Source organism: Cydia pomonella, chromosome 5 (assembly GCF_033807575.1).
Source record: "Cydia pomonella isolate Wapato2018A chromosome 5, ilCydPomo1, whole genome shotgun sequence".
Lineage (NCBI taxonomy): Eukaryota > Metazoa > Arthropoda > Insecta > Lepidoptera > Tortricidae > Cydia > Cydia pomonella.
The window spans coordinates 2401773-2415979 of record NC_084707.1 but is presented as its reverse complement, the minus strand read 5'-3'; the positions used below and the strand labels follow the sequence as shown (position 1 = coordinate 2415979).

General features: G+C 37.3%; 1 protein-coding gene across 3 annotated transcripts; it reads right to left on the bottom strand.

Annotated features, from left to right (window-relative positions):
* Positions 1-4032: 4032 nt before the first annotated feature.
* Positions 4033-12826, bottom strand: LOC133518416 (uncharacterized). 3 transcript variants are annotated; one of them, XM_061852093.1, is made up of 7 exons: positions 12658-12826; positions 11937-12123; positions 10033-10165; positions 8975-9234; positions 8464-8550; positions 7737-8051; positions 4033-5804 (listed from the first exon to the last, which is right to left on the bottom strand). In XM_061852093.1, exons 3-7 carry the CDS (start codon positions 10160-10162, stop codon positions 5652-5654), a joined length of 945 nt encoding a protein of 314 aa, XP_061708077.1. In that variant the 5' UTR covers positions 10163-10165; positions 11937-12123; positions 12658-12826; the 3' UTR covers positions 4033-5651. The 3 variants fall into 3 exon arrangements, with proteins under 3 accessions (XP_061708077.1, XP_061708079.1, XP_061708076.1); XM_061852095.1 differs by having other exon boundaries at positions 11937-12064; XM_061852092.1 differs by lacking the exons at positions 11937-12123; positions 12658-12826 and having other exon boundaries at positions 10033-10736.
* Positions 12827-14207: the final 1381 nt, after the last annotated feature.

The window sequence follows — 14207 nt, the reverse complement described above, 5'->3', positions numbered from 1 at the left end:
ATTAGTACTTTGGGGCGGCGTTTGAGAGATAGGGGCAGCGACCCCCGTGCCGGCTCTTTCCTGTTTCAGCAAATATCGCTAGCTGTGCAACGCGACAATGCCGCTAGCATTTTTGGCACATTTGGAATTGGATCAGGTGACAGTCGGAACGGGACATAGGGCTTATTTCTAGTTATAATTTTTTATCAGAATGTCTTTTTATATTTCCTCTTAACATTAACGTATTTAGTAGAGATGGAATAAATCTTTGTATTGATTTTATTACCTAACCTAAAAAAAAACCAAATGTAAATTTTATTCAGCACAGTGGATTTTCCCTTTTCTACATTATAATTTTTTTTTAATTCCAGTATCATTGGCAGCACTACGGAATAAGCTGAAAGGGATAAACACACTCAAAGAAGAACCTGCTGCTGACGGAAACGGAAACAACGCACAAACCGCCTGAGGAGGAAACTGAGAAATGATACATGAAAACGAGATGTGACAATCGAGACAAGGATGATATTTAGGGATTTACGTTTTAATGTGTAAATATATCGATATCGATAAATAGGGCGCGTCGTGGGTTTTAACCACATTGAGATATAAAAATTAAAGAATAGAAAATAATAACGTGGTTTATTGGTCCCCTCTTGATTTAATTTATTAAATATTTATGATTTAATTTTTGGGAAACTTTAGTCTAAACTTCAGGAATTCTATCCATCCACCATTTAATGACGTCATATACGTTTAACTGTGGTTGTACATCTTTTTACTATGAAGAGGAGACTTTTTGCGAAAACTTGCAAACAGCTAAACTGATCATGTTCGCTATATTTTTCATTTACTGTGTTTCTTAAGGTCTACTTCCACGATTTTTATTCATATTTTTTGGTTCAAGTTAGAGGGGGGGGGGAGGACACATTTTTTTCTTTCGGTGCGATTATTTCCGAAAATAATCTCTTTATCAAAAAATGTTTGGTGAAGATCCTTTATTCGTTTAGAAATACTTATCCAACGATATCCCACACTGTAGGGTTGAAGCGAAAAATTACACTCGCACTTTACGTGCAAGGGAGACACATTAATGGCTAAAAGCGGCCAAGTGCGAGTCGGACTCGCCCATGAAGGGTTCCGTACCATTTATGACGTATTAAAAAAAACTACTTACTAGATCTGGCAAAAAACGGAACCCTTATAGATTCGTCATGTCCGTCTGTCTGTCCGATTATGTCACAGCCACTTTTTTCCGAAACTATAAGAGCTATACTGTTCAAACTTGGTAAGTAGAGGTATTCTATGAACCGCATTAAGATGTTTACACAAAAATAGGAAAAAAACAATACATTTTGGGGGTTCCCCATAACTTCTAAAATAACAGAATGAAAAAACTAAAAAAAATATATGATATACATTGTCATGCAAACTTCCACCGAAAATTGGTTTGAACGAGATCTAGTAAGTAGTTTTTTTTAATACGTCATAAAATTAAAAAAAAAAAAATTTTTCATCAAACCCATACGTGTGGGTTATCTATGGATAGGTCTTCAAAAATGATATTTAGGTTTCTAATATCATTTTTTTCTAAACTGAATAGTTTGCGCGAGAGACACTTCTAAAGTGAAAAAATGTGTGTCCCCCCCCTGTAACTTCTAAAATAACAGAATGAAAAATCTAAAAAAAATATATGATATACATTACCATGCAAACTTCGACCGAAAATTGGTTTGAACGAAATCTAGTGAGTAGTTTTTTTTTGATACGTCATAAAATTTTAAAATTTTTTTTTTCATCAAACACATACGTGTGGGGTATCTATGGATAGGTCTTCAAAAATGATATTTAGGTTCCTAATATAATTTTTTTCTAAACTGAATAGTTTGCGCGAGAGACACTTCCAAAGTGGTAAAATGTGTGTCCAATAAAATGTTGAACCAGATCTAGAAAGTAGATTTTTTTTAATACGTCTTAAATGGTACGGAACCCTTCATGCGCGAGTCCGACTCGCACTTGGCCGCTTTTTAACCTAAATATGCGTAAATGCAGTTGATATGGTGTATTCGTTTCTGTACAAAATTTATATTTAATTAAAAAAAATAAGAAAACATACCGTACGCCGAGCGCTTTCCCTTATTTGTGGATGGAAGCAATAATTACACTTACTTACTAATATTCTTGAGCAAGGCGAGCACGAATAATCGTTTCTCGGCGATTTGCGAGCACCCATCCTCACTACTAAGTTATTCGACGAATAATCGGCTCGGCAATCGGCGAATTCCTACAGGTCTAAATGCACCATTATCACGGTAGGTAAATTGACGTTTATAATAGTGGCACTGCCCCACTCTGTTACTTGCCAAGTTGTGCAGAGTTAGCTTAGACGGACTTCAAATATATGTATATTGGATGTTTTGAAATTAAATGAAACAGAAATTAATTAAATATATAAAAAACTTTATTGTGCAATACTTAAGAAAACTTCATTATACAAACAAAATCAGAATTGAAATGAGTAGGTAGGTAACAACAGGCGCACTTCATTCATCAAAATTTAAACAGATTTTACTACACAAATATGAAAACTTAACCTAGTTACCTAATACTTTCTTACTTATTTTCGGTTGTCAACAAAGTGTTTGTGCCGCTAAAATATTATAATAATTCGTCCTTAATGAACAGCTATCATATCTATCTTGTGTTGTGAAATGGCACGTCAAATCTCACTAGATTATAGGTAATCATAATCATAATCATAATCAATTTATTAGTAATAAAAATTACAGGTCACGGTAATTGCCTATATCTATAGGAAAATATAAAACATTAAATTAACACATAATATTATGGCTGATAACTGCACTATTACATGCAGAGTACGTTATATTATTTACATATTAGATTTTGTAAGATCACGGCTGTAGAATTCTTTATGGTCATAGAAAGCCTGCTCGATTAGCCAACTCTTCAGTTTTGTTTTGAAGATTGTGTTGCTGTGTGTGTTAACTATTTCATTGGGTAGATGATTATATACCTTCGGACCCATAACGTGCACGAGTTTGGCTGACTTGGCCAGCTTGTGCGATACGGCTGGGAGTCTTCTCCCAATTCGAGTGGAACGTACCGCATAACGGCGAGACGTTTCGTTACTTTTGCTCAAAACTGTATTTTCCAACTGTTCTCGCGCGTGCAGTGCTGCTTGGAGTATCAGCAGCGATGGCAGTGTTAATATGCCCAGAGACTTAAAGTGAGGCTTCGTAGACTCCGTTTGTGAGATGCGAACTATGGCTCGTACGGCACGTTTTTGGAGACGAAACACCCTTTCCCAATCTGCAGCACTAGCCCACAGATCTACTCCGTATTGCAGATGTGCGTGCACTGATGCGAAATAACAATTTCGCACCATGTCGCGGGGGAGGATCCGAGCCAGCCTTTTTAGGGCGAAACAGGACGCTGAGAGTTTACCACACACCTTATCGATATGGGCCGCCCAAGTCAGTCCTCTATCCAATTCAAAGCCCAAGAAGGTCGTATTTGTGACTTGATCTATATTAATTCCGTTCGCGTTTACTGACAGTGACTCCATCTGCCTACCCGAGAGATCGAAGTGAATGAAGTGAGTTTTTTTTATATTCAAAATGAGACCGTTACTTCGGAACCAATCTGATAGGCATGCGGCAGTCACATTTAGTTGCGCATCTAGGGCATCACAGGTCGGTGCGCACACAACCACCGCAACGTCATCCGCATACATGAAAATCTCGCCGGTATATATAGCGTATAGGTATGTTACTATGCTCATACTTCTACCTACCGTATTACTCAATGTTTAGTGTACCTATTTAGTTTAAGATTATTTTAGAGCGCACCACCAACAAACTGTTTCACAGTTTGGCGAAAAATTAGATTAAGGTACTTAAAATATTGTATTTTTTGGTAAAAAAAAAAAAAAAAAACTTATCGCTATAAAGCCATCTCTTCCAGACGACCGTACCCACAGTAAGTATAATACACGTACACCCACAGTAAGTATAATAACAAAATATAACGTAAAAAATATTACTATTTTTATTTCTAAAATCACATTGGATTCATCTTATTACAATAAAATGCAAGTAGGCGGGAACAGTGGCTCAACTCGAAAAGTGGCTCACTCAACCTAATTTCGAGCCACTGCGCGGCCACTGGGCGGGCAACAGCGAAAAAAGCCGTACAACGATCGCAATGACCACGACTACTCTGACAAGAGTATACGACTAAGAAGAAGAAGAACCTAATTTCAACACGAGTGAGAGACGCTAAATAGCAAATGCTTCAGTATTCAGTAATCGAATGGACGAGCAATGGTTAATTCTAACACACGAGGGTGTTACAGTATAGAGCGATATTTGGGCGATCGAGCCACTGTTCGAGCTGAGCCACTGTTCCCGCCGCCTTGAACCTAAATTTAAAGTTATGCTATAATAAAAAAAACTACTATTTGTAAAACTATTAAAGTGCAGGCAGCTAACAGCAAGCTGTATCGAAAAACTTCAATCAAGAAGTAAAAAAGTAACGTGATAATTTCCATACATTACGTTTTGATTGGTGTTTACTATAGGGGCCGTACGCGTTGGAGGGTCTGCCATCTTATGGCCTGAATCGGAACAATAAACATGTACATTAACACGTCAAGTGTTTTCTTGTGCATAGTCGGTTCTGCCATCTTGTGGGTTACTTGGGAACAATAAACATCACATTTACGCCTCGCGCCAAAAATCTGACGGCTCCTGTGCTGCCTCCTACAGTTCATGCACGCTCCCTATAAAATATTGTCACTTTGTTGTAGATGACAATGTCTTAAGGGCATGGGAGCGTGCAACTGTAGGGGGCAGCACAGGAGACGTCAGATTTTTGGCGCGAGGCGTAAATGTGAAGTTTATGCTTCCAATGTAGCTTCATAAGATGCCAGAACCTACTACCTATGATAAGATTCAAATTTTACACATTCATACCCAGAATAACGTGCTATAGGTATTGCCGGGAGAGTTGCACAGTACTAATAGCAAAAACAGTATTGAATGAATGAGTGAATGAATGTGACTTAAACGCACGATATTAAGAGGCTGTCAACACCCAATGTCCTTGAAATTGATGTTACTTAAACAGTTTTTTAAGAAAGACTATTTGTTTTAGTCAAGTAAGTAAAATATATGTTCATATTAATTATATTTCAAAGACCGTGGTTGTACTCGATACACGATTGAACGAAATCGGCTCGATAGAAAATAATTGCAAAGATTGGTCTTAAAATCACAATTAAACGGTTTTATACTCTATTGTTTTGACTTATGGGTCTACAATTAAAATCACAATTTCAAAACATTTATATCTAAACCGTGGTTGAGTAAAATATTACACTAATAATCCACTTTTTTTTTATTTAAATATTTTTCTTATTATTCCCTTGCCCAGGCCCAGTAACATGCGACAGAGCTATCTCATTTACTCCGATACAAATAGACAGTGTGCACGCTTTAGGTATTGACAGCCTCTTAAACTAGAAAAAAAAGAGAACGAGAATGATAGATGGCAGCACTTCCTTTGGCGTGAAGTGTCAATGTTAAAGAGTAAAATAAGTAAGTATATAGGAAGTCATAGCCATGTGTACCCTCCAACGCGCATGGTGCCTATTGAAACGGGGGCCCAAAATGTAACAGGTTGAAGTAAAATTCGATTTCGTCTTCTTGAGGTCGGAATGGCAAGTAGTATACTTCTTGAACCGGCAATGGCACTGGGTTGTCACTGTCAGGTTGCACTGGCAATCGGGGGCATCGGGGCGCCTGATGAATTAAACATACTTTACTTCGATATATTTATATTATTATTACTGACGACCGGTTTGCTTGCTTTGTTTGCTTTTGTATTCGCTATAATAGGCTGTCAAACATCTATCGGGCATTGACATTTTTAGTTCATAGAGTGTTGATTTTAGATAGTATTTCGGAAATGACGACTAGTTTGGCCTAGTGGGTAGTGACCCTGCCTATGAAGCTGATGGTCCCGGGTTCAAATCCTTGTAAGGGCATTTATTCGTGTGATGAGCATGGATATTTGTTCCTGAGTCATGGGTGTTTTCATTGTATTTAAGTATTTATAAATATTTATATATTATATATATCGTTGTCTAAGTACCCTCAACACAAGCCTTATTGAGCTTACTGTGGGACTTAGTCAATTTGTGTAATATTTATTTATTATTTATTTATTTATATTTATTTATTACTTTGGCCATCAATATTTGATGCTGACTGTATATTACGGTAGAGGAAGGCAAATTAAAGTTTTTAATGTGTTGATATGACTGTTTGGTTTCTGAATAAGCTAAAAAAAGGAATTCCCAGGCAAGTAGACGTACGAGCGTAGCGAGTTCCAATAGGAATACGACACAGACAATCCTATTTCATACCGAAGTATGTATTGTGCGTTTCTTAAACAAATGCGCGGACATAGTATTTCCGAAATACTATCTAAAATCAATACTATGAACTATATAAAATGTCAATGCCTGATAGATGTTTGACAGCATATTATCGCGAATACAAAAGCTACTTATATTTCCGTGCATGTTTGAGAAATTATTTTAAATTTAGACCACGTTTTTAAAGTCTTGCACATGGCGCATATAACTCGCGCATGTACACTTGCGCAGACTATATGCATAGTGTGAACAGTATTATAAAAGACTATGCAGTTCCAGCGGGATTGAGTTGAGCATGTGTCAGCGCAAGCTAAATGCACAAACTAGTAACCAGCTCAATCTACGTAGCAACAAGTAAAGGTAAGGGGCTAAGGGGGTAAAGGTAAGGTAGGGGCTAATACAAATAACATGCGCACGCTGCTTGCGCAAGCTACCCGCGCCAGTTACACGCAAACGATGCGTATAAATATTGTTCTGTTGTTCGCGTATGTACCATCGTTCACACTGTTAACTGTCCACCGTTGGACCTTATTACAAAAGGCATAAAGTCCACCGATGAACAGTTAAGAGTGTTGCTGTTTGTAGCCCGTGCCCTAATAGGCAAGGTAGATGCGCCGTGTGCAATTTATAGTTATCAGTTTTGAAAGATTCACGGTTAGTTTCACTACACTTAAATCGACCGGGATATAAAGAGGGATATAAGATTGGTAAGAGAAGCCATTGAAATTCATAAATATAGAAATTTCAATCGTGAAGAAGGGTTTAAATTGTCAAATGTGTGGAATTCTGTGATTTGTTTCTGTAAAAAACCATTGATATCCGAATCAAACACGCGTAGTGACAGTGTGAGTGTGGTGTGCTTAGATAGACTAACAAGTGTGGACGCGACCAGTGGTAACGTTGAAAGCGAACGCAGCCGACGCGCCCGAATGAGGGTAGACCGAGCGCGGTCTGCACAACTTTGACGGTGGGTAGGTACCCGCTATCTCCAGTTACTCAATAAATTTTATAAAAGGTAATCACGGGTACGGTTCTACGGTTATGCTATTGTATGAGTAAGGATTCACTTACACCTTTTTAATCTTAGCTTAGTTTAGTGTAATATACAGTAATTAATAATAATTGTAATTGTAACTATAATTTTTAAATTGGTATGTAATAAATTGTACTGTAATTGTGTAAAATGTTTTTATTTATTTTTATATCCCGGTCGATTTAAGTGTAGTTATAGTTATTTTACAATTTGAAAGTGTAAAATACTGGTTAGCGATCAAACTACGTAATAAACACCCACCTTTAAAAAAGCGCTCTGCCTGATAACATCTGCCATTATATTCTTATTCTTCAAAACCAGTTGCACGCCGTCTAAAGTCAAATTTTCTAATTCAGGCAAGTAATTCTCCGGCTCAACGGCATACAGCAAGTGCCTCAAGTCCAAATCAGAGCAGTTGTTAATAATTAATGTGTTTAACTTCGCCAAAGCACTGCAATTTTCTAAATTTTCTTTGACATTTAGAAAGAAACTACCGGTGACTGAATTTGTTAATCGAAATACAAGTTCCTCGATGGCGTTGTTTTTAATTAATTGGCTGACACAGCTATCGTGTACCTAAAAAGATAGAGTACCTAATTTAAAAACACATTGCATTATATCCTAAACTTATTCCAGTCCCGTGTGGGCGGTCGTTTCGCCTGTTAGGAAAGGGTGTGTGGTATGCATGCACTGTACTTGTGGAGCAGCACAGGAGCGTCAGGAGCCCCTGTTTGCTCTCAGGGTGTGTTAATGTCTAGTTTAAGTCTCCGATTTAGGCCGCGAGGTGGACCGGACTCTAACGCACTAGGGAACGTATGAACTGTAAGCGATACCAACCGCTTTGGCGTGGGGTGTAAGTAATTTATTTGTAAACTGTAAAGTCAAGGTGGCCGACAATACAATGTCAACCATTGTAAACCTATATTAGTTAGTCGGTCAGAAATGCAAAAATAAGTACCTACTTACCTTCTAATATTTAGATACTTACCGAACTATTTTCAAAACAAACTCGTTTGAGCTTGGTGAAGTTTGTAGCCCAGTCGCAGGACGGAAATTGCCATGATAATCGTACGAACTGGAAATTAATTTGGATATCAAAATCTATGCAATTGATATGTCCATTAAGGTCGAAAGTTATTCGTTGACAGCAAACATTTTCACCATACCCTTCAAATGCGAAAATTTAACGGGATCAGGAGTTCCAAGTTGTATTAAAAATTGAATAAAAAATCGGCAATTTAGTAAGCAGGTCGTATAAAACGTTTAGTTTAAACAGTTTAATCAATTTCCCGGTAGATGTCGCTTTTTATTTCTACAACTATCTAAAGGTTGTCTATCGTGGATTTTAAAGGACTTAATATATTTTTGTAGAGATGATTTGTGTGGATAATAGTTCAGCCGAATTAAACATACTACCTACTGTTTATAATTAAACGAGGTGTTTGGTTTTAAGTTTTCTCTTTGGAGACAAGAGTCCAAGATTGTACACAGATACATACCGTAATATCCTGTATATTCGGACATTGTATCGCCAGATCCCATAGACTATCCTCGTCTACATTTTTAGCATCATAAACAAGTTCTTGCACGGAACGACCCCATTTACTACACAATGTGTTGAAGTAGGTGTCATCGTTTAAAAGTTCGTCGTGAAGAAAGTAATCATCATTCACAGTCAGGACCATTGTCCTGCAGTTACTACGGTCACTGTCCATTTCCCAGATGTTGGTTATAGTCTCTATTCTCAGTTTTAAATCTTCTGGAAAGACAAGAATCTTTATGAAATAAGTTTTTGGCAATAAAATAATTTTTGGTACACGCCTTTGTCGCTGACTGTACTTTTCTTTCCACAGGCAACTAATACTCATAGAGAAAAAAAACCGTTGTTTTATCACAGAGTTCCTATGGTCACCTTTCTCCATCACCAGATCAGCTCGATGGTACTATAATATTGCATTGCCACCCAACTTACATATGCATGCAAATTTTCAGCTTCATCGGAAACCGGGAAGTGGGTCACATTTAACTTGCAAGATTTGGTCCGTACAAACATAGTTAGATACGTACTTACATACATTGCAAGTTTATATAATTATTATTTATTTATTTAAATACAAATGGTAAAATTCTTGTTTTTTTTGGGAATTTTTTGATCTATCCAGGCTAGGTAGCTATTTCCTAGAACCAATCAGCTACCCGAGGCTAATTTTAGATATGCTATCTTAGATTCTTTTGATTGAATTGAGGTTTAGTTAATTTAGTATTCTTAACAGCAAATATTAGTTTAAGTTAAAGCTTGTTGTGCATCTGATATTGCCAAGCAAGGATGTTCCAAGAATGCATTTACTTATCTAAGCAAACATTTCATTTTCATTACCTATTTGTTATATGAAGCATGACGTAAATAAATTAGCATAAGTATCCTTTTTCCTTGTTTAAATAAGTACCTACATCGAATAATTAACTGTTATTTATTTGTGCCAACCGTTGCATAATTTTGTAGTAATTTGTGGATATATAATGTCGTTGGCTATGCCTTACCTAAGTAAGGAATTACCTTGTAAGTATCGCTGGGCTACATCATGTAAATGTCTGCACACTTTAGCCGTCGTGACAATTTCTCTCACAGATAGGTAATCCAGAATGCATTTCCAGCAATTATAATCCAAGGAATTCGGGGACAGCATGGCCTGAAATTTTAAACAATTGAAGCAAAGATCACTGATGCACAATGATGACATACGGCACAGAAACGTGATCGCTCACAATGGACCTCATAAGAAGAAGGTCACTCAAAGCAGCGAGCTATGCTCGGAGGTTTCCTGCGTGATCGAATTAGAAATGAGAAAATCCGCATGAGAACCAAAGTTGTCGACATAGCTCAGAGAATTGCCAGACTTAAGTGGCAGTTGGTGGGCCACATTGCTCGCAGAACCGATGGCTGATGGGGCAGAAAGGTTCTCGAGTGGCGACCACGTACCGGAAGACGCAGCGTGGGAAGGACCCAGACTAGATGGACCGACGATCTGGTTAAAGTTGCGGGAAACTGTTGGTTGAGGGCAGCGAATAACCCTACAACGAACGGAGATCCTTGGGGGAGGCTTTTGTCCAGCTGTGAACGTCTTTCAGCTAAGATGATGATGATGATAGCAAAGATAAGTATATTTTCACCACACCAACTGGTAAAGGCCCTCTTTATTGTTCAAAAACTAAAATTGTAGAAATATCACAGCCGCGGTAATAATAGTTCATTAAACAAAATAATATTTACCCATACCTCTCGCGTTCAGATATAATTGTGTCCTATATAAAGTCAGAGCACTTTGAAGACACTAGCTTCTAATAGGTATGTAGGTACCTCAATACCTATCACAAGACCAGGAACTTGTTTCTGAATTAAATAATACACACTGTATATATTAAAATTATAACTTTTAATAAATGAATCCTTTCAAATGAATAAATGATCCTTGATCGATCGATTGATATTCCTTGATCGCAATTTCGCAAGGACTTTTTTAATTTTTCTGAAAATTTTCAACTTAATTTTTTACTATTTTTTCAAGAGATAATAATATTTTTTTAAGAAAACGACTTTAATTGTATATACAACATACCGAAAGTTATAGTATTCATCTGTATATATCCATTATGTATATTGTTATTGTCAATAAATAGATTTACAATAAAAAAAATAAAAAAAAAAAACATACCGAAATTACAAATAAATCGGATTAGTATTTAAAAAAAAAGAATAAAATAAAAAAGTTTTTTCTTTTTTTGCATTTTTTTAAAACCTGAAGCATTCGAGGCTTAATTTTTGGTGAAAGCACTACATATATATATAGGTTAATAATCCAGTAAAAGGAAATTAATTTTTTCGCTAACGGCAGTTTGGCTATGCTTACCCGCCTGCGCCTATACCCTTTGTAACATAAATATTCCAGGTTGACTACACTCGCTTCCCAAAATGACTGAAGAAAAAGAGCTAATCGCCAGGCGGCCCAGCTATAAAGGCAGACTAACCATTTTTTAAAATATATGGAGGGTTTGAAAGTTGCTTCACTCACATCAGCTGAGGTAAATGAATTGCAATTGCGTATGGGCAAAATTGAGGCGTTGTATGTTCATTACGATGAGGTTCAATTGAAACTTGAGTGCAGTTCGAGCGACTCTTACAGCCAGTTAACTGAGGGAGCAGAGTTTGAGAGTAGGTATTTTAAATTACTTTCTAATGCTCAAGACATATTGGCCAAATACTCCAAAAAGCAAGAATCGACTTTCAACTCGGCCGCAAGCGACCAATCATCGCATAAAGGAAATAATAAGATTGTTCGATTACCAACTATTCAATTGCCAATATACAATGGTTCCTATGAAAATTGTTTAGGCTTTCGCGACACTTTTACTAGCCTCATTCACTGTAACGATGATTAAAACGACAAAAACAAATTTGATTACCTTAGGTATGGCTTCCCTGGAGGCATCCGTCCGCTGCAGTCGTCATACAGCCGGTAGAATTCTCGTCTGACAGCTATGCCTTGGCTTGGAATCTTCTATATGATCGCTTCAATAACAAGCCCAAATTGCTGCAAAATCATGTATCGGCCTTGTTCAATATTGAACCGATTGCACGTGAATCTTCTAGCTGCATTAAAAGGGTCATATATCAAGTTAACAAAAACCTTTGTTCTTTAGAAACACTAGGCGAGCCCGTTAAAGAATGGTCAACACTTCTCATTTAAATTATTTCACAAAAGTTAGACACAAAATCATTTCGTGAGTGGGAGGAGTTCAAGGGTGGTTTAGATGAAAACAAAACTGCTACTTTCGAGGAGTTCCGAACTTTCTTACAAAGCCGTGCTGATTTACTCGAAACATCATAATTCTATATCATCGAATCAGTCACTTCAACACAATAAAAGTGGAACTAAAACTAAGACTCAAGTAATAATAGCAATAAAACTCAGCCGCCGGCGACTAAGCCGTGCCCGAGATGTAAGGGCGATCATTGTTTATCAAACTGTGCACAATTTCTTGCGTTAAGTAATACGGCTCGACTCGGTTTGTTTTAACTGTTTTAGAGGTGGTCATTATGGCAATCACTGTAAAAAATCTGGTAGCAAGATATGCAAACGAAAACACCATACGCTAATTCACGTATCTGAGGGCATACTCGTACCTAGATCGACCTTAAATAGTGATAATTCCACGGGCGTTATCAGCGGTGTCGACCAGTGGACTGCGCCCGCGCTCTCGTTCCCCGCCAGTGCCGAGCCGGCTCAGGTTGCGTTGTCAGCAAATGTCTCGCCGAGTACTTGGCCTTCTACTGACATAGGGCACAAGACGTACTGTTACTACTGTTATCAACTGCATTTATAAAAATATATTATGTATGGCTTGTCTCATGTTTCAAAAAATGTATAATAGACTAAACCTGGCAACCGATTTTGTAAACAAAAGTCTCATAGGTATAAACAAAAGCGGCCAAGTGCGAGTCGGACTCGCCCATGAAGGGTTCCGTACCATTTATGACGTATTAAAAAAACTACTTACTAGATCTGGTTCAAACCAATTTTCGTTGGAAGTTTGCATGGTAATGTATATCATATTTTTTTAGATTTTTCATTCCGTTATTTTAGAAGTTACAGGGGGGGGGACACACTTTTTTTCACTTCGGAAGTGTCTCTCGCGCAAACTATTCAGTTTAGAAAAAAATGATATTAGAAACCTAAATATCATTTTTGAAGACCTATCCATAGATACCCCACACGTATGGGTCTGATGAAAAAAAAAAAATTAATTTTATGACGGTTTAAAAAAAAACTACTTACTAGATCTCGCTCAAACCAATTTTCGGTGGAAGTTCGCATGGCAATGTATATCATATATTTTTTTTAGATTTTTCATTCTGTTATTTTAGAAGTTACGGGGGGGGGACACACATTTTTCCACTTTGGAAGTGTCTCTCGCGCATACTATTCAGTTTAGAAAAAAATGATATTAGAAACCTCAATATCATTTTTAAAGACCTATCCATAGATACTCCACACGTATGGGTTTGATGAAAAAAGATTTTTTGAGTTTCAGTTCTAAGTATGGGGAACCCCCAAAATTTATTGTTTTTTTTTTCTATTTTTGTGTAAACATCCTAATGCGGTTCATAGAATACATCTACTTACCAAGTTTGAACAGTATAGCTCTTATAGTTTCGGAAAAAAGTGGCTGTGACATAATCGGACAGACAGACGGACATGACGAATCTATAAGGGTTCCGTTTTTTGCCATTTGGCTACGGAACCCTAAAAAGTCGTCGCTTATAACTGAAATGTGTCGAGTCGAAATTAAATCGCTCAACGAGAGGTACGCAACTGATTTGCACTGTTATATTTTGCCTTCAATTACAGACGTTATTCCCTCTCATCGATTTGACGTGTCAAAATTAAATATTCCATCTAACATATGCCTAGCGGACCCGTATTTTTACAAGCCGTCTGATGTAGATATGATAATTGGGGCCGAACTGTTCTGGGATTTGTAAGGATGTCAAAAAATTAAAGTGGGTCACGGTTTCCCGATCCTTTGGGAAACTCAACTCGAATGGTTGTTTTCCGGTCCTATTTATAGACGCAACGAATCGAGTATGCCATTATCATCATCATCCATTAAATATAATTTGATGACAGCTCATTCAGGCAACGCTCTCTCAGCCGTTGGTGACGACCTTCAAAA